General features: G+C 42.9%; 1 protein-coding gene across 1 annotated transcript; it reads right to left on the minus strand.

Annotated features, from left to right (window-relative positions):
* Positions 1-14,198: 14,198 nt before the first annotated feature.
* LOC102411130 (60S ribosomal protein L27-like) lies at positions 14,199-15,119 on the minus strand. Its single transcript, XM_044925810.2, has 2 exons — positions 15,029-15,119; positions 14,199-14,880 (listed from the first exon to the last, which is right to left on the minus strand). The coding sequence occupies exon 2, from the start codon at positions 14,828-14,830 to the stop codon at positions 14,450-14,452; it is 381 nt and encodes a 126-aa protein (XP_044781745.1). The 5' UTR covers positions 14,831-14,880; positions 15,029-15,119; the 3' UTR covers positions 14,199-14,449.
* Positions 15,120-20,022: the final 4,903 nt, after the last annotated feature.

The following is a 20,022-nucleotide window of genomic DNA, read 5'->3' on the forward strand; positions in this document are numbered from 1 at the left end:
CTAGTGGTAAAGAACCCGCCTGCCAATGCAGGTGACGTAAGAGACACAGGTTCGACCCCTGTATCAGAAAGATCCCCTGGAGGAGGGCATGGAAACCCACTCCAGTATTCTTGCCTGGAGATTCCCATGGACAGAGGCGCCTGGTGGGCTACAGGCCATAGGGTTGCAAAGAGTCAGACACAACTGCAGCAACTGAGCACACACACAGCATTCATACATACACAATGGAGACTAAAGATTTCAGAAGACAATTACCTATCCTGACTGTGGGCAGTGCATTCTGATATGCTGTGTTGGATTGTATTCTGATTCTATTTCATTTTTTTTAAATACGGTTAACCCATTACGTTGATTTCATGACTCATTGACAAGTCTTGACCTACAGTTTGGAAACCCTTTTGGTTCATTTAATACATGTACACCCAGGCACATACAAACTCCTCTGAGGTAAAAGCTGTTCTTGTATCCATTTTTTTCAGCAGAGAAAATTCTGGCACAGAGAGGTTTGATAACTCGCCTAAGCACACTCAGCTAAGGATAAAGTGGGAGAATCCGGATTCTAACCCAGGTTGCCAGCTTCAAAGACAATCCTCTGAACTACTCTCTTACAGGGCCTCTCTCACCCTGCCTGCCACATAGTGGTAAGTATCTGCTGATAGAAGTCTCTGCTCCTCCAAAGGAGTGATTCAAGTTATATTCGAACAGAGTGTTCTGTTAAGATTATTGGCGCATTCAAGGTTACAGCAGATTTAGGGAGCAGCAGTTGTATTTTCTGACTCATATGTCACAATGAACAGTAGCTCTGTGTGAAGAGCATAGACTTCCCAGGCACATAATTCTGGGTTCACATACATACTCCACACCAGGGACAGATCCAGACTTTCAGGGGCCGAAAAGTGAAAGTGAAAGTTGCTCAGTTGTGTCCTACTCTTTGCGACCCCATGGACTATACTAGTCCATGGAATTCTCCAGGCCAGAATACTGGGAGTGGGTAGCCATTCCCTTCTCCAAGGGATCTTCCCAACCCAGGGATCGAACCCAGGTCTACCACATTGCAGGAGAATTCTCTCCCAGTGGGGACGGAAGCTTTATGCAATTTTGAAAGCTCTTCCTAAGGAGAATAGAGCTCATGGTTTCAGAATTAAGAGCAGTACTTTGAAAGGGGCCTGTGCAAGAGAGGGCTCTGGGGCTTAAGCTTCCTTAGCTTCCTGTTTATTCGCATCTGTCTGCCCTTTATCAGCCCCTTGTTTCTTACACTCAGTTTTATAATCTCTGAGATAGGAGTAAGGATTCCTATTTCTCTTGGATGCCAGATGATCAGCTGAAAAAACCCAGCTGAAGAACCTAGTACAATATTCACTGATTAGATACTCAATAAGTACTTGTTAGTAGTAGTAATAATAATAATAATAATTAAAAGAATACTTCATTTAGAAACCAGTTTTTAAGCAAGGTTTCAAAATAAAAACATGATTTAGAGAAAAATTATTTTCTCGATTCCCTTAAGCCTCAGCTCTGCAGCTCAGCTCTCCCTGGAGTCCAATTATTTTGGTTTTTCCAAAGCTCTCTCTCCAAAGAGAGGTATAAGTAAAAATAAGACAGCAGAGCATCCAAAAAACAAAGGCAGAAATAGAGAACGGTATCAAGGGAGAAAGTCAGCAGCAGGGGTCCCTGAAGGCCAGATTTCCAAGGTGTGGGTGTCAATAAGAAGAAAAATTATTTAACTGTTTAAAGTCTTTCTCAATAATTCAGGGCTTCCCTGGCAGTCCTGTGGTTAAGGCTGCAGGCTTCCACTGCAGGGGGTGCAGGTTTGATCTCAGGTCAAGGAGCTAAGATCCTGTATGCTTTGCGACTTGGCAAAAATCAAATTTTAAAAAAAATCTTTCTCAGTAAATCAAAAAGGGCAGATTTCAAGATGCATTTTGGTATTGAGAGAGCAGGCAGCTGGACGCATTCTGTGCTGACAGAGTCAAGTTTTTGTCACCTGTATTCAGACACTTTATGCTTGTTCTGCTGTGTCCTGAGGGATTATCAAAAAGCAAGAGGCCTCTGGAGTCAGCTTCCCGCCCTTAGAGAACAACAGTATGTGCAGAAAAGCATGAGGTCACTTTGATTTCCACTTACATCTTATATTCTCCTTTCGGAGTTTCAGATTCTAAAAACAGGAGATATGTTAACATAGAGTTATAAGAAAATATAACGGGAGTCTTTCTCAAACATGTGGCTTCTCTTGGCAACCTGTGTAGGGTTTTTTTTGTTTAGGTGACTGTTGGTCATTTAGGTAATAACTAATAAGGGGGGATGTGTGGGAAGAGAAAAGTCAAAAGATGGTAGGAGGTAATTAGATAAATTAGGTAATTAAGGGGAGATATGTGGGTGATTATTAAGTTTCTGGCTAGCTACATTTAGGCATAAGCACGTTTTATTTTTCTTAATAGTTACAATGACTCATACCCTTTGTGATTCAACCATCATGAACTCTTCACACTTCCCCCCAAAAATTCCTCTGTGTAACACTGAAGATGAAACAGCCCCTTTCCTACTCGCTCACAAAATGATTTCTTTCCTTTTGTCATGTCTCAAAGTGTTAGTCACTCAGTCATGTCGGACTCTCTGTGACCCCATGGACAGTAAGCCCACCAGGCTCCTCTCTCCAAGGAATTCCCCAGACAAGAAGACTGGAGTGAGTTGCCATTCCCTTCTCCAGGGGATCTTCCCGACCCAGGGATCAAACCTTAGTTTCCCACACTGCGGGCAGAGTCTTTCCCATCTGGGCCACCACGTCTATTTATCTACTAAAGGCATCAGGCAGTTCTGGATTCATCTATTGCCTCCAAATCCCTGTTTCCCTTGACTCTCATCCACAGCACCTATGTCAGGAGGCTGCTTTGCAGTATTAACTGGTGGCTTTTGTCCCCAGCATCTTCTTTTCTCCCTGGCCTTTCCCCCCATTTGGTAAACTAAGTGTTTGTTGTCTCAACTCAGGGAAGGGTATACCCCACTGAAAGAGGAGTCTTTTCCTGGCTTTGAGAAACAGAAAGGACTCCTCTGCGGAGGCAACATGGAAGGTTGGCCAGAGTTGACTTGACCTCTGGATAAGCTCAGGGTCCCCAGACTGAGGAGAGGGTGACTGGGGAACTCAGGAGCTAGTGCATTCCACACAAGGCCCAGTGCTGTGCCCACATTACCAGACCAGGCCTCCTGGGGTGGACTTAGAAATGGGATGAGAAGAACTCCCTGATAACTGTTTCGGCGTCTTCAGTGATTGCTAGGCAAAATTTCACACAAAGAGGCTGTGTGGCCACTATCAGGGCGCCCTGCTGCTTTAATCATTCCCAATGATTGCTTTGGACAAAGTCCGGAAAAACATAGTGGGGGGGGGAATGTAAATACATGAGGAGGATGAAGGGAAACATTCAGATCCCTTTAAAAACTAGGATTCACAAGGACCATGAACCCTCAGTACATTTCAGCCTGGCCAGCATCACAGGTGATATTCAGGAGCAGAAAGTCACTCTCCCCTGTGTCTTGTCACTACAGGAGTCCCTGGAAATTAGATACGACTCAGGGGAAAAGCCACTGGTGTAGAATGACCCTATGCATCTAATTGCAATCTGTGATAATTGTTACTCTGGCAAAGCACAGGAAGCCCTGCGGACTGGTCTTGGGGGACAGGGAAAGACGCCCTGAGCTGAGACCTGAAGGGTGAGTTAGACGTAGCTGTTTGTGAAGGTAGAAAGGCAATACAGTCCCTGGACTGGCAATTACCAGGTGAGCCACCCAGAACTACTTATGAAAGAGTGTCATGAGGAAAACAGCAAAGGAAGGAAGATCAAGGACTGGTCAATAGTGGCAAATGCTTCAGAGAGGTCAAAGCAACATGAAGACTGTTGGGTTAAATACAGGAGATTTGTGTTGTCTTTGTCAAGAGTAGTTTCAGCAGATTGAGGGAAGAAAGAAAAGTTGCGGGAGGCTGAGATGTGGGAGGTGTAAAAATAAAGATGATAGAAAGAGATAGATTTTCATGAAACTAGGCTGTGAAGAGAATGGTAAAAGGGCAGTAGTGGGAGCTAGATAGGAGGTCAAAGGAGAGGCTTTCAGGTTGGGGAACTTTAACAGACATTGATAGGAAGCCCAAGTCGAGAGAGCAGGTAACTGAGAGAGGATGGAAGTGGGGGTGGGCCTTCATTAGCAAATGGGAGGTAGGAAGTGACACAAGCCAAAGCCCATGTAGGAAACTGGCCTAAATAGGTGGAGAAAAGGCTGGACAAGTGTGTCTAGTGGCTAACTGGAGTGGGTCAGTGGGTGGGAAGGGTTAGTGAAATCAAAGAATTGGAGAAAGCAGATCTGAAACAGCCAGTAGAATCGGTACGAGTTCCAGATGCACAAGCAAAGCCTTCTGTTTCTGTACCTGTATTTCTGTTTTGAGCTCTGATTCCTCTAGGTGGCAGAGGCTTCATCTCAGTCAGTTCAAGAAGAGATGGCAGGGAGGCTGTTGGGTTCAGGAGCCCGGAACTCAGAGAAGAGATAGGGGCTGTAAACATCCCTTTGGGGTTGATCAGAACACAGGGCTCGTCTCTGGGGCCCCAGAAGTCACGGACATGCCCCAAGGACATCGAAGAGGATAAAGCATGACACTTGGGGGAAAGACCCGGTAGAGGAAGAAGAATCAGCAAAGGAAACTGAGAGGGTAGGAAGAGAAGCAGGAGAATGTCATGTCACAGAACTAAGGGAAGTGAATAATTTAAGTGAAGTAAGAGGTCAACCAGGATTAGGATTATAAAATATTCGTGGGTATCATGTCTTCTTTCTTTGGGTTGGGACATGAAAGACAGAAGATATAACCATAGTGTGTGTACATGTGTGTTAATTGCTCAGTCTTGTCTGACTCTTTGCAACCCCAAAGACTGTAGCCCACCAGGCCCCTCTGTCCATGGGATTCTCCAGGCAAGAACACTGGAGTGGGTTGCCATTTCCTTCTCCAAAAGGAACTACAGAAAGAAAGAAAATGAAGTCACTCAGTCGTGTCTGACTCTTTGCAACCCCATGGACTGTAGCCTACCAGGTTCCTTCATCCGTGGAATTTTCCAGGCAGGAGTACTGGAGTGGGTTGCCATTTCCTTCTCTAATAATCATAGTACCTACTAATTATAGAGTACATAGTGCCTGATTACGTCATTCAACTAACCAATCATGTATTAACTGAGTATGACTGTAGAGGAGTTTTATTCTTAGGAGGGCAGAGCCGGGGACCACCCAGATAAGCACTGCTAGTGGTTACAGAGTCTCAGAGAAGGAGGCAGATGTCAAAAGCTCAGTGCTTAAAAAAACGCTACACTAGTTTGTTCAGCTTCGGTAATGAGGAACACGTGGAGAGGCAGCGAGAGAAAAAGCAGCTGATTCCAAAAAGTATGAAGATTAAGGTTGGGGAGGAGTTCCTGGGCAGTCCAGGCTTCATCCTTCCACTGCAGGGGGCACAGTTTCAATCCCTGGTCTAGGAACTAGGATCCCATATGCGACATGGCACAGCCAAAGGGGGAAAAAAAGATTAAGATCTGAGGGTCTTGAAGCAGTGTGAGATTCAATCTTAAGATTTAGGAGGTGAGGACTCGGTTCATCACCTGTCTCACAAGACACTCAGGATCAGCAATTCCTGGCCAAAAAACAAAAGCAGAGTCATCCCAGTCGGCAGTGGATTTGGCTAAAAACTGAGTTAGAACTCCCAGAGGCGAGCAAGCTGGGTCTATAAGGAATCGCACAAGGAGATGGACACATATTTATTCTGTATCAGGTCACTTATTTTCTACCATATCATCAGTCTCGGGAAAGCTAGATGTGTTTTCTTGAGAAAATGATTTTTCTCTTAGTTGATTGACTCAGTAATAAATATGTGAGAAGTTTTGTCAATTAAAAAAAAGATTTAGGAGGTGAAAACTGTGAGTTTCTGATTGGAACAAGTTCACCTACAGGCGGGGCTTCCATAGCTGGTGCAGTGGTCAAGAATCCGCCTGCTGCTAATACAGGAGACTCAGGAGACGCTGGTACAACCCCTGGGATTGGAAGATGCCCTGGAGTAGGAAATGGCGACCAACTTCAACATTCCTGCCTGGAAAATTCCATGGATTGAGGAACCTGGCAGGCTACAGTCCATGTGGGTCACAGACAGTTGGACTGAGCAGGAACTCACGGACCTCCACATGCACTGATGCCTGTTCTGATGTGCAGAAAGGGAAGCACCCTGAGAGAATCTCCTTTCCGTAACAAGAGTGCAACTGAAAACAGGATGTTAGGGATTAAATCAGATTATCCATGGAGGAATGGAATTTACTGTTAAACAAGAAAGACCCCTTTCATTATTCTTTGTTTTTTCTTTTTTTCTTGATCATGCTGTGCAGTTTGCGGGATCTTAGTTCCTCCACCAGGAACTGAACCTGGCCCCAAAATGAAAGTGCCCAGGCCTAACCACTGAACCTCCTGGGAATTCCCAAATGACCCATTTTAGATTAATTTATTTTGGTATATCCACCATTGAAAAATTAAACAATGAGGCAGTTCCACTTGTCCATATGTGGAAGGATTTTTAGATATATTTTTCAGTGAAAAATACAAAGGTACAAAGCAGTGTGTTTGGCGTGCTCTTTTCAGAAAAGGATCTATACGGATATATTTTGCATATACAAAGAATATGGAAAAAACAAGGAACTGGTGACAAAGGTGGCCTGTGGGGAGGGGAGCTTGGTGACCTGGGATCAAGGCAGAAAGTTTTCATTGTATATTTTTCTGAATGTTGTACCAAGTACTATTTATTTAATAAGCAAATATATGTAAACATGTAAAAGATGCCTTTGGTGAATCATTTTGCAAGTTTTGTTTTTAATACAACCAGCCACTCCCTAATTTGCTTGGGAAATGTTGACATTTGTGTATTGGATTTTCTTAAATACCAGAGTCTGCAAGCCACACCCTGAATGCCCTAAATCTGAGGTCACCAACAAAACCAGCCATGCAAGTGTGATTTTCCAAAAGGCCAAACAGCGTCAAGCAGCAGGGGGCTTAAAGCATTCCCAGCCTCTGAGAATGTCAGAAGGGCACCTGGAGAGAATTGGTACAATCCTCTTTTTTCTAAAGAGGCTGAAGGGGAAGAGTCTTGCCTAACAAAGAGATAATGCCATTTTGTGGCTTTATAAATATGGGAGAAAAAACCATCTCTCTGTCCATATCTCTCTGTCCATTTCTGAACTCAAAAAGGATACAGAGAACACTAATAGCAGCACCTAACTATGTGGAGAGGGTAGGTGAGGAATGGGAGGGTAGGAGATAGAGGTAGGAATGAGATTTTTTCACTTTGAACCTTTTATAATCCTTGAGCTATTTTTTGAACAACACAAACCTTTTTAAAAGCTGTATAAGGACATCCCATGTGGTCTAGTGGTTAGGGCTCCACAGTTCCTCTGCAGGTGTCATGGGTTCCATCCCTGGTCAGGGAAATAATATCCTACATGCTGCATAACATGGCCAAAACTAATAAAAAAAATTTTTTTTTAATTAAAAAAATAAAAGCTCTGTAAAGAGAGATGGGGGCTTTCCTGGTGGTTCAGATGGTAAAGAATCTGCCTGTAATGCCGAAGACCCAGGTTGGATCCCTGGATCAGGAAGACCCCCTGGAGGAGGAAATGGCAACTCACTCCAGTATTCTTGCCTGGAGAATTCCATGGACAGAGGAGCCTACAGTCCATGGGGTCGCAAAAAGTTGGATTAGACTGAGCAACTAACACTTTCAAAGACAGATGGACCATGATATCTATATGACTTACAATTCGGTTTTCAAAGAAGACATCCTGAGGCAATGGGCTCAGAGATAAATCTGGGGTTGAAATCACATATCAAATCTTGCTGCTTCAAATGCCCGTGGCAGTAGGACTTATTTTGCCATATTGAGATTTGTTTGAAATAACATGGGCCATCAGCTTGGCTTAGATCTTGTTTTTGATTATAGCCAGATTTGTCAAAACCGTGCAGTAGCAGCTCCGTCTGGATTCACTCTTCTGGAGAAGCACCGCAGGGCAGGACAAAGATCAATAAACAGGAAGTCAGGAAAGATGGGTCTAACTGAACTTTGCAGTTTAATTCACCTATGACTTCAGGCAACTCTCCTTAGGCCAGTTTTCACATCTGTAACACGGAAGGATTAGATGAAATGATCTCTAGCTCTGATAAGACTGAAGTCTTAAATAGCTGTTAGCAATTTAGAACAAAGGGGGAATTTATGAGAACTTTGTTCCTTTGACTCGAAGCTGCAAGAATGAGCAAATGATCCTCTTGGCCCTTTTCTCCCACACCGGCCCACCGCCCCCCCACCCCCCAACTCCCCACCCCACATAATCACTAGTTAGATCTGTGTTCTTCACTATTCAATAAACATTTCTGATGGAGAGTCACAATGATATTTAAGGACCTAAGAAGTCCTGCAATAAAGAAACTCATATAGGGAATTCCCTGGCAGTCCAGTGGGTAGGGGGACTTCCCAGGTGGTGCTAGTGGTAAAGAACCCTCTTGCCAGTGCAGGAGACATAAGAGATGCAGGTTCGATCCCTGGGTTGGGAAGATCTCCTGGAGGAGGGCATGGCAACCCACTCTAGTACTCTTGCCTGGAGAATCCCATTGGACAGAGGAGCTGGGTGGGCTACAGTTCATAGGGTTGCGTAGAGTTGGACGTGACTGAAATGACTTAGCACGCACGCTCGCCAGTGGGTAGCACCTGGTGCTTTCACTGCTGTGGCACAGGTTCAGTCCCTGGCTGGGCACCTGAAATCCCACAAGCTGTGTGGTGTGCTCCCTCCCCCAAATAAATAAATAAAAGAAAAAGTGGAAAAAAGAAACTCACATAATTTTACTTAACCCAGCATTTTCCAAACTTACGTATATGGAACACTTTAGTGTGTCCTGTTACTTCTATTTAGAACAACTGGGATTCACATGCCTCTATTTTTAGGGAATACATGAGATCAGCTATTATCTGGCAGTTAGGACAGTTCTGGGGCTTCTGCAAACATGGGAAGATTGAGCACAGTCCTAAGGGAGCCTGAGAGTCTTGTGATTCACTGAGCTCTCCACCCCACCAACTGAAAGAAAACCTTTCAACAATGGGAGCCTCAGAAACTCACTCACTTTATAGGAAGGTTCCCATCTAAGTACAAAGAGATCAGTGGACATCTTCTCCTATTCACTTCTGACTTTCAGATTTATTTTTTCTTTGGGAAATTGCTTCTGTCACCCTTTTTGTTCAGAAATTATAGTTCTCTTTCTCTCCTTGCTGCAAAAGGTTTAATTCTCTCCCTCCGAGTGTTTTCACTCTCAAAACAGACAGGTAGGAAAAGTGTATGCACTGTGCCACACTTCACATTCTGCATTTGTTTTTGAAATTTTTTTGCCCTCAATTCCCAAAGAAACACTGACTCATAATCACACACACACACACACACACACATACACAGTCATTTGGAAAAAATTAATTTAAAATCTGTTTTTCTTAAGACTTCTCAATTATTTTGGCCCCATCACTAAGCATTCAGTTTAAGGAAAATAAAAACTCTAGGCAGGCAAAATCATGACCAAAGCTATCATTGTACAGTGTATTGATGGCATATCTAGAAGTCTGAAACCAAGAAGCAATATGAAAAGTTACTTTTGCATTTAGTGCTCTTTTTTTTAGTTTTCAGGTTTGCAGCCTAAGTATTGAGATAAAAATGACCAGGTGGCAGGGCCAGCTGATTATACTAAGGCTTCCCTGAAGAACTGCAGCTGCAAGTAAATTCTTTTCTGACCAGCCTTTATTATTGGCAGTTACCACATAGTATATGCTGTCCCCCTGTGCTCTCCTGGGACAGTGGGAAAGACATGGAAATGAGAAGGCAGCTGGATGGTGGAGGAGATACCCACTGACTCTCCCACTCTGTCTACCTTAGCACCAGTTCTTTGATGGGTTGTCATTTATTTATTTGGCTGCGTTGGGTCTTAGTTGCGGCACGTGAGATCTTTGTTGTATCATGTGGCTCAGTAATTGGATGCATGGGGTTCGTTGCTTGTGGACTCTTAGTTCCCTGACCAAGAATCAAACCCATATCCCCTGCATTGCAAGGAGGATTCTTTTTTTTTTTAATATGCATATAATTTTATTAATTATTTTCGGCTGGGCTGGGTCTTTGTTGCTGGCTAGTTGCGGTGAGCGGAGTCTATTCTACTTGCGGTACCTGGGCTCCTCATTGCAGCGGCTTCTCCTGATGCAGAGCACAGGCTCCAGGTGCTCGGGCTTCAGAAGTTGCAATATGTGGGCTCAGTAGTTGTGGCTCTCAGGCTCTAGAGAACAGTCTCAGTAGTTGTGGCACACAGGCTTAGCTGTCCCGCAGCATGTGGGACTTCTGCAAACATGATCCTGGATCAGGGATCGAACTTGTGTCTCCTGCACTGGCAGGAGGATTCTTTACCACTGAGCCACGAGGGAAGCTCAGCAAGGTGGATTCTTAACCACTGGACCACCAGGAAAGTCTCTTTGTTGGGTTGTCTTAATTCACCTGGGACAGATTTACTGAAAGATGTGGTTGAATTTTAAAGAGAAGGCCATGAAATTAACTGGGAGGGAAATACCAAAAAGAAAAAAGTAAACATAATGGGAAAGAGATTACTTAGGATAATGGAGGGTGTGGTGGTTAATTTTATGTGTCAGCTTGGTTAGTCTATGGTCCCTTGTTTGGTCAAACATTCCAGATATTGCTGTGAAGGTATATTTTAGAATCATTAACACGTATAATCACTTGACTGTTAAATTGAGCAGACAACCCTTCATAATGTGGGTGGGCTTCATCCATTCCGTTGAAAGCCTTATGAGCAAAGGCTGAGGTTTGCCAAGGGAGAAGGAATTTTGCCTCAAGATGATAGAAATCCTGCCTAAATTTCCAGCTTACTTGCCTACCCTATGGATTTCAGACTTAAGACTGCAAACCCTTGCCTGAGTTTCCAGCCTGTCCTACAGATTTAGAATTTGCTAGCTCTCCCCAACTCGGAGAAGGCAATGGCACCCCACACCAGTACTCTTGCCTGGAGAATCTCATGGATGGAGGAGCCTGGTAGGCTGCAGTCCATGGGGTCGCGAAGAATCGGGCACGACTGAGCGACTTCACTTTCACTTTTCACTTTCATGCATTGGAGAAGGAAATGGCAACTCACTCCAGTGTTCTTGCCTGGAGAATCCCAGGGACAGGGGAGCCTGGTGGGAGGCCATCTATGGGGTCGCACAGAGTTGGACACGACTGAAGTGACTTAGCAGCAGCAGCAGCCCCAACTCTGATGTTTAAAACAAATCTGTTTCTCTCTCTACTCTATTGCCTGTTTCTCTGGAGAACACTGGCTAAACAGAGAACTCTAGGAAGGATGATCCTACAGGAAAAAAAAGAGCTGTTTGATCATAATCTGATAAAAGCTATCCAGTTTGACAGAGAACTTGCTGATAAATCAGTGACAGATATCTTAGAACTATGCAAGGCTTTTCCCTTGAAAAATTCCTGAAGCAATTGTTAACTTCCAGGAAAACAAAAAAAATGGCTTAAAAAGATAGGGTAATGGGACTTCCCTGGTGGTCCAGTGGTTAAGACTCAGAACTCTCAATGCCAGGGGCCTGGGTTCGATCCCTGGTCAGGGAACTAAATCCCACATGCCGCAACTAAGAGTTTACATGCTGTAATTAAAAGATACTGCATATCACAACTAAGGATCCTGCATGCTGCAACAAAGATCTAAGATCCTGAGTGCCTCAACTAAGACCCAGTGGTGCCAAATAAATAAATAAATAAATATTAAAAAAAAAAGACAGGGTAATTATAATGCCTCATTTGGTTCAGTTATAAACACTGAATTAAAAATCTTTTATAATTGAAGTACAGTTGATTAAAAATGTTGTGTTAGTTTCAGGTGTACAGCAAAGTGATTCAGCTTTACATATATGTAAGAAATACACATAAATTCTTTTTCAGATTATTTTCCATTATAGATTATTACAAGATATTGAATATACTTGGCTGTGTTATACAGTAGCTCCTTGTTTTATCTATTTTTTCTATAGTAGTATGCATCTGGTAATCTCAAGCTCCTAATTGATTCCTCTCCTTTCCTCTGTGGTAACCATAAATTGGTTTTCTATGTCTGTGAGTCTGCTTCTGTTTTGTAAATAAGTTTACTTGTATCATTTTGTTAAACTTCACATATAAGCAATATCACACAATATTTATCTTTCTCTGATTTACTTCACTTAGTATGGTAATCTCTAGGTCTATCCATGATGTTGCAGATGGCATTATTTCTTTTCATGGCTGAGTAATATTCTGCTATATGTATGTACCACATCTTCTTTATCCATTCCTCTGTCAGTGGACACTCAGGTTGCTTCCATGTCTTGGCTATTGTAAATAGTGCTGCTATGAAATTGGGGTTTTCATAGCAAAAAGATATGCATATGTTTTTGAACTAGAGTTTCTGTTTTTTCCAGATATGTACCTAGGAGTGTGACTGCTGGATCATGTGGTAACTCTAGTTTTAGTTTTTTTAAGGGACTTTCATACTGTTCTCCGGAGAAGACAATGGCACCCCACTCCAGTACTCTTGCCTGGAGAATCCCATGGACGGAGGAGCCTAGTAGGCTGCCGTCCATGGGGTCACTAAGAGCGATTTCACTGTCACTTTTCACTTTCATGCATTGGAGAAGGAAATGGCAACCCACTCCAGTGTTCTTGCCTGGAGAATCCCAGGGACGGGGGAGCCTGGTGGGCTGCCGTCCATGGGGTCGCACGGAGTCGGACACGACTGAAGCGACTTAGCAGCAGTAGTAGCATACTGTTCTCCATGGTGGCTGCACCAATTTACATTCCCATCAACAGTATAGGAGAGTTCCCTTTTCTCCACACCCTCTCCAGCATCTATTATTCGTAGACTTTTAGAAGATGGGCATTCTGACTGGTGTGAGGTGATACCTTATTGTAGTTTTGATTTACATTTCTTTAATAATTAGCAAAGTTGGGCATCTTTTCACGTGCTGTTAGCTATCTGTATGTCTTCTTTGGAGAATAAAATATTGATTTAAGGAAAATGATGGTGGTGGAAGAAGTTACATGGAAGTTGTGGTGCAACTAAGTAAAATCTTCATCTTCACTTGAGGAAGTTAAAAAATATCTAAAATTAAAAAAAATATATCTAAAATTGGAAATTTAAGAAAAAGCAATGTTGTTTAGAAACAAGGTGATAAATAACAGAAGAAACAACTAAAAGCATTGAAAGCAGCTGCTTGCTGATTAACTCCAGTGGCAGTGGGTGGGGCAAGGAACTGCTATTTATCATTATAATATTGTAGATAATTTTGTGTTTTTCAAGTCCATACTACTTCGATAAAAATAAAAACGAAATTAAAAGTTACATGAGTCCAATGTGAAAAATTTGGAAAGTATAGGAAAGTATAGGAAAGAAATAAAAAAAAAAAGAAAGAAAGAAATAATAACCACTCATAATCCTTCCAAATCAGAGAAAGTAACTATGTACATATTTGAGGAATAGGATTATTAAATGAATTTGATATTAAGCTTTTAAATTTGAGGATTTAATTTGAGGATTTTAAACTATCATAAATTAGATATAAATGGACAAATACTATAATGAAAGTACAATACTGGAGAGTTCTCTGGTGGTCCAGTGGCTAAGGCTCCCAATGCAGGGGGCTTGGGTTCAACCTTTGGTTAGGGGATTTAGACCCAAAGATTCCACAGGCCACAATGTAGATGGAAGACCCTACATGCTGCAACTAAGACTCAGCGTGGCCAAATAAAGAAATAAATATTTTTTAAAAGAGTATAATACTGTATGTAAAATATTGCATGTATAATTACATATAGTATAATCATATACAGTATGATCCCATATGTCTTTATGAGTGTATTAGAAAGTAATCTGTACACCTGAAACTGATATAAAGAAAAAGGAAAATTGCTAACCACTTGGCAGTTAATTTATTCTAATGAAATTTGTGATTCCCAATACACTACTACGGTTCCCTGGTGGCTCAGAGGTTAAAGCGTCTGCCTGCAATGTGGGAGACCTGGGTTTGATCCCTGGGTCAGGAAGATCCCCTGGAGAAGGAAATGGCAACCTGCTCCAGTATTCTTGCCTGGAGAATCCCATGGACAGAGGAGCCTGCTGGGCTACAGTCCATGGGGTCACAAAGAGTCAGACACGACTGAGCGACTTCACTTCTCTTCACTTCAGTACACTACTCAACATACAATAAACATTATTATCTGCGATGATAACTTTCAGCCAATTGAGGACATCTAGTTGCTTAAAAGTTCATTAAAATAAATAAAACATAATTGGGGGGGAGGCGGTTATTTTTAGGGACTGAAACAAGACAGACCTAAAACTGCAGCTTTTGGGAGAACCATCTGTTCTTGCCAGTCTTGTATCTCTCCTTAGATTTGAACTTGGCCTCTCGTTTGGCCTTGTGTTTGAGAACAGGTTCTCTGAAGACGTCCTCGTTGACTACAGCTTTGTCCAAGGGGTTATCCACAGAGTAGTTTGTAGGCCTGAGTTGATTGGAATGATAAACTTTCGCAGAAGATTTAATCTTTGACTTCTTGGCAGTTTTCTTCTTGTCTATGGCACTTGTCACTTTGCAGGGATAGCAATCAATTCCAGCCACCAGAACATGGTTGTAGATCCGGTCTGAGGTCCCATCATCAATGTTCTTCATGATGACTGCTTTGCGTTCGGAGTAGTGACCAGCCAGGACCAGCATCACATTCTGGGTATCATGAACTTGCGCATTTTGGCAGCAACCTCTCAGGGCTACAGCAGAAAGCACAAAATATTAGAAAGAAAGAAAAGAAAAGGGAAGGAAGGAAGTAGTCTGAAGGAATGCCTACCAAAATGTTGCTTGGCAGTGACTGGGCCTGGGATTGAAAGTAGGGTGGGCAAGTGAGGTGTTAGGACTCACAGTGTAAGGAAACACATTCGCAGGATCAAGAGCATGCGAGTGCAGGGGCCTTCAGTGCTGCAGAGACATCCCTAGGTGCCTCCCTTATCTCTGTCTTTGCCCTGATGGGGACCAAGAGCTGCTGGATTGTGGGCACTTTCTCCTCCGTTTTCATTCAGATATATGTTTAAATTCCTTATTACTCCAAGGTATGTGGGCCAGTGGCATTAGAACCACCTGGGAACTTGTTTGAAATTCAGAATCTTAGCTCTGCCCCAGGCTTTCTGAATCAGAAACTGCATTTTATTTTATTTTTTCCTTTCTGGCTGTACCACAAAGCATGCTGAACTTCCCTGACCAGGGAGAGAACCAGTGCCCCCTCCAGTGGAAGCCAGAAGTCTTAACCACTGGACCACCAGGGAAGTCCAGAATCTGCATTTTAACTGAATCGCAGGGGATTTGTTTGCACGTTAAAGTCTGAGAAACACTGGGCTAGCAGGCACCGCGCACGGTTCCTGCCCTCAACTGGAGGGAATATTCAGAGGCATTTGATGTCACGGCCACCAGAGGGTCGGACACACACTGCCAGGGATAAGAAGCCTATTCCCTAAGGAACTGTGGTCTTTGCCAAAAGGCTGAGCTTCAGTTGGTGATACAATCACAGGTCCCCTTGACGGAGGAAGAGCAGGTATTACCTTTGGGACAAAGAACAATTCAGAGCAATGTTTAAAGAGAAGGAAAGGGTTAATGGGTGTGAAACTGGGAAAAGGAGCAAGACAGAAAAAAAGAAAGGTGCTAATATTCGAACCAAGTAATTCAAGTCCCACAGAGATGAAGAATGACAATATACTATAAGCTTGTTTATCCAAGAGTTTTTTAGAGAAAACTGTTATAAAACAGAAACTTGGATTTGGTGAATTATATCAAAATTATAAAAAGGCAGAGATAATATAGAATAGAAAATACAAAGGAAATGACTCTGTTCAGTGTTCCCATTAACCAAAAGTCAATTAATAAGGGTTCTGCTATATGTCTGTTCTCCATTTGATGGTTTAGTCTCTAAGGCCTGTCTGACTCTTGCAGTACCACGGACTGTAGCCTACCAGGTTCCTCTGTCCAGGGGATTCTCCAGGCAAGAATACTGGAGTGGGTTGCCATTTCCTTCTCCAGGGGATCTTCTTGAAGCAGAAATCAAACCCAGGTCTCCTGCATTGTAGGCAGTTTCTTTACTGACTGAGATACGAGGGAAGTCTGTTTCTCCATTTAGATTAGTAAAATAGATTAAAAGAGAACAGCAAAGAAATATATACTGCCAGGGCAAATATTATTGGCTGTATGAGCCAATATTCATTTCTCACTAACCTCTTTTTTCTTTGCCTGCCTCTCTAGAAGATCATAAAAAGCTGAGTTTGCTTTCCCAGGAAGAATGACCATATGATGCAATTCTGGCCAATGAGACCTCTGTGGATGTCTCTAGAAATTACACGGAGCCATCACCACTCTTACCAGAATGGATTCAGAATGATCGTTCCAGGGCCTGAAGTCGGGTTAAGGTGAGATAAGCAAGACACTCACCTTGGCATAAGATTTATAAGGGTGGCAAAAAATCAGTAATCAAAGTAATATTTCAATGCAATATTTAAAAAAATACCAGTTAATGCAAAAAAAAAATTCATAATGAATGAAATAACATTTGAAATAAAGGCCAGATCTGACAATACCAGAGTTTCAGAGTGAGGCAAATGAAGCTCAGTATTATAAGAGTAGGATCAGATCACCCTAATTTCCAACTCACAGGTGAGGGCAGGGTGAGGGGGTTGAGGGTGGGGGTCAAGGCGAATAAGTGATTGGTGGCACTTAGGTTTTATGCCTACTCTCTAGCTGCAACAGAGCCTAAAAAAAGAGGTTATCTGTACTTTTCAGTTTTGAGAGGAAGAAGTGGGAAATACAGGAAAGGATTCAGGAGCTTGATGGTCAAAAAGAATGATGTGTCCACTACACTTACTGGAGTCATGGTGAAGCGTCACCATTTGGCCACTCCAGTGTTCTTGCCTGGAGAATCCCAGGGACAGGGGAGCCTGGTGGGCTGCCGTCTATGGGGTCGCACAGAGTCGGACACGACTGAAGCGACTTAGCAGCAGCAGCAGCAGCAGCAGGGCTAGATCAGCAATCAGGTTTCTCAGGAGGCAGGTAGGGTGGTCTAGTATTCCCATCTTTTTAGTGTCGTCAATGAAGCAAAAGTAGATGGCTTTCTGGAATTCCCTTGCCTTTTCTATGATCCGGTGGATGTTGGCAATTTGATCTCTGGTTCCTCTGCCTTTTCTAAATCCAGCTTGTACATCTAGAAGCTCATATACTGTTGAAGCCTAGCTTGAAGTGTTGCAGGAAGGAGGACCCTTTCCAGGGCCCGAAACCGGGCTCTTGTCTAACACTCAGAAATGAATTGTCCGAGGAGACACATGTGCTGACAAAGCAAGAGATTTTATTGGGAAAGAGTACCCTGGCGGAGAGCAGCAGGGTAAGGGAACCCAGGAGAACAGCTCTGCAGAACTGGGTTGCAGTCTTGGGTTTTATGGTGATGGAATTAGTTTCTGGGTTGTCTTTAGCCAATCATTCTGACTCAGAGTTCTTCCTGGTGGTGCATGCCTTGTTCAGCCAAGATGGATGCCAGCAAAAAGGATTCTGGGAGGCGGTCGGACATGCAGTGTCTCCTTTTGACCTTTCCCGAACTCTTCCAGTTGGTGGTGGCTTATTAGTTCTGTGTTCCTTACCAGGACCTCCTGTCGTAAAACAACGCATGCAAATGGTTACTATGGTGCCTGGTCAGGGTGGGCGGTTTCAATCAGTGTGCTTCCCCTAACAACTCTCCCCTGAGAGACTTCATACCCAAGACACTTCTTGGGAATTGGGGCAGAGGTCTTTCTTCTGTAACTTCTTCCTGCTCTGCATGTGTGTAGGCCTGCCTAGCAGAGCAGAAATCTCTCTCTACCTGATTTAAGCCAAGATATTTTTTGCTTGAAACTAGCATTCACCCTTGTAAGCAACAGCAATTTAGTTCAAAACTGTTGGCTCCTCTCAGAGATGAAATAGACAGGGGCCAAACAGGAGACCCACCAGGATGGTCATTACTAGTCCCCAGAAACAGGAGGCAACATTTGGGGTAAGGGCTGTAGGGCTTGTGACTTTTTTTTTTATTGGTTGGTGGTGAGGCTATGCTCCAGGAATCTTGTGTTTAGTCTGAAGTTACCATCCTCCACCTGGGTCAGGGCTCCAGTTCTGTAGAAGAACTCAAAAGACATCGTTATGCATATTTCTTTGAGTAGGAACCAGGACCCTGTCTCAAGGCTGTACCACTATTTGATTGTTTCTCCTCTGTTTCTGGATCCCCTCCCTTCCCTGATTAGCAATTGTTTGAATCCACCCTTCCAAACTCAGGGAAGGTCAAGGAGGCTGAATGAAGCCTATATCCTACAGACAAGAAATGGAGAACACAGAACAGATCTGTACTCCAGAGCCCCACAGAGTTCTGCTCAGTTTTAATTTAGGGAACTAGGCAACTATGACTGTGATAACTTCCTGTCAAAATGGAGCATAGGACTGCCTCAGCTTGGAGTATAGACACTGAATTGGAAGTATTTCTGAGTTCCAAGTTCTAGATCTGAGTCTTGTATGATTAAAAATCTCAATTCCTTGGTCTGCCATTTTGGTGTAACATACCCAATTAGAAGTAGTTGGAGGAATGATAACTGGAATTTTAATAGACAAAATAAATCTCATTTCTTTTTAGAAGAATAGGCCTGAAACCCTGTCTGGACCTGGCACTTCAGGGAGACTTGTAGCCAGGTAGCCAGTTGCCTAGTTTTATAAAAAGTAAGGTTGCAGTTACTAGCTTCAGCAGACATTGTTTTGAGAATGGTGGCATCCAAGCCTGACACGACTCAGAAAACTCAAGTGTTTAGCAATACAAGGTCTAATCTGAACGTACACCCATAGCATCACCTAGTTATTTCCCAGGATATTTGAACCATAGCTACTCTATTTTGACTTTTAATTGTAAAATTTTCCTTAATAGCCAAAGCAGATGTTACCATTAATGATGTCAGTGTTTCTCTAGGTATGAAAAGATGCAAGAATTGGGACTCATAAAATCTTCTCCTAAAAAGATCTAACTATCTGAAGACCTGTTCTGCCAGTTTTTCCCAGAGCACAGAGTGCCTCATTTCTGATTTTCACCCTGAACTCCTTTCAGGGGAGTTGAAGGTCAGCTGTTGCAGTAGCCATAATTTAATCTTTGTGGATATAGATGGCAAGTGTCAGTTTTCAGTTGGCAGAGCCCCTTTTCACTCATAAATTTGATCATGATTCTGAGGGGGGCATTTCATGACCATTTTATCCCATGGTGCTGAGAATCTCCATTCTCAGGTTTGGCAAAGATTTTGTTGACAGGCCACTCAATGTTCTAGGCCATAAAACAGTATCCAAAATTCTCTGGAACACCTGTCTTACTAGCCTCTTGGTCCAGGAAAACATTCCCTCTTGTTGCTTCTTCCCATATCTACAGTTACACTGTTACCATCATCGATCTCACATGGAACTATATATTATTTTATCAGAGGCCTCAGTCACACATTTGGCAGTGTAAGAAACAGCAATTTTGTAAAACAGATGAAATACAAATAACATAGCCAGCAGTATTAGTAAAGTCATAAGTAAGACTTAAGAACTGCCATTAGATGTAGCCCAGTACATCCCAGGTCATCTGACTTAGTCTACTCTGTACGAATCTTTACCTTCCAGGGAAATTATATAGTGGCACTGTCTATAAGGCACATAGCCCAGTTATCTGTTGTTAAAAAACAAAAATTCCACCAAGTAAATCTTAAGTTGTAATTGACTTTGTTCAGTCTTCGTGAATCAGGCAGTATCCCAGCTAGCACAGAGAAAGGTGCTTGCAGACCTTGTGCAGAATGGATGGTTTTTACAGGCAGGAGGAAGGCGGGCAAGGAAGCAATTAG

The sequence above is a fragment of the Bubalus bubalis genome, chromosome 2, assembly GCF_019923935.1.
Source record: "Bubalus bubalis isolate 160015118507 breed Murrah chromosome 2, NDDB_SH_1, whole genome shotgun sequence".
NCBI classification, from domain to species: domain Eukaryota; kingdom Metazoa; phylum Chordata; class Mammalia; order Artiodactyla; family Bovidae; genus Bubalus; species Bubalus bubalis.

Coding starts and splice junctions, on each gene's coding strand:
- LOC102411130 (XM_044925810.2), bottom strand. CDS start 14,830: ATGCTGGTCCTGGCTGGTCACTACTCCGAACGCAAAGCAGTCATCATG.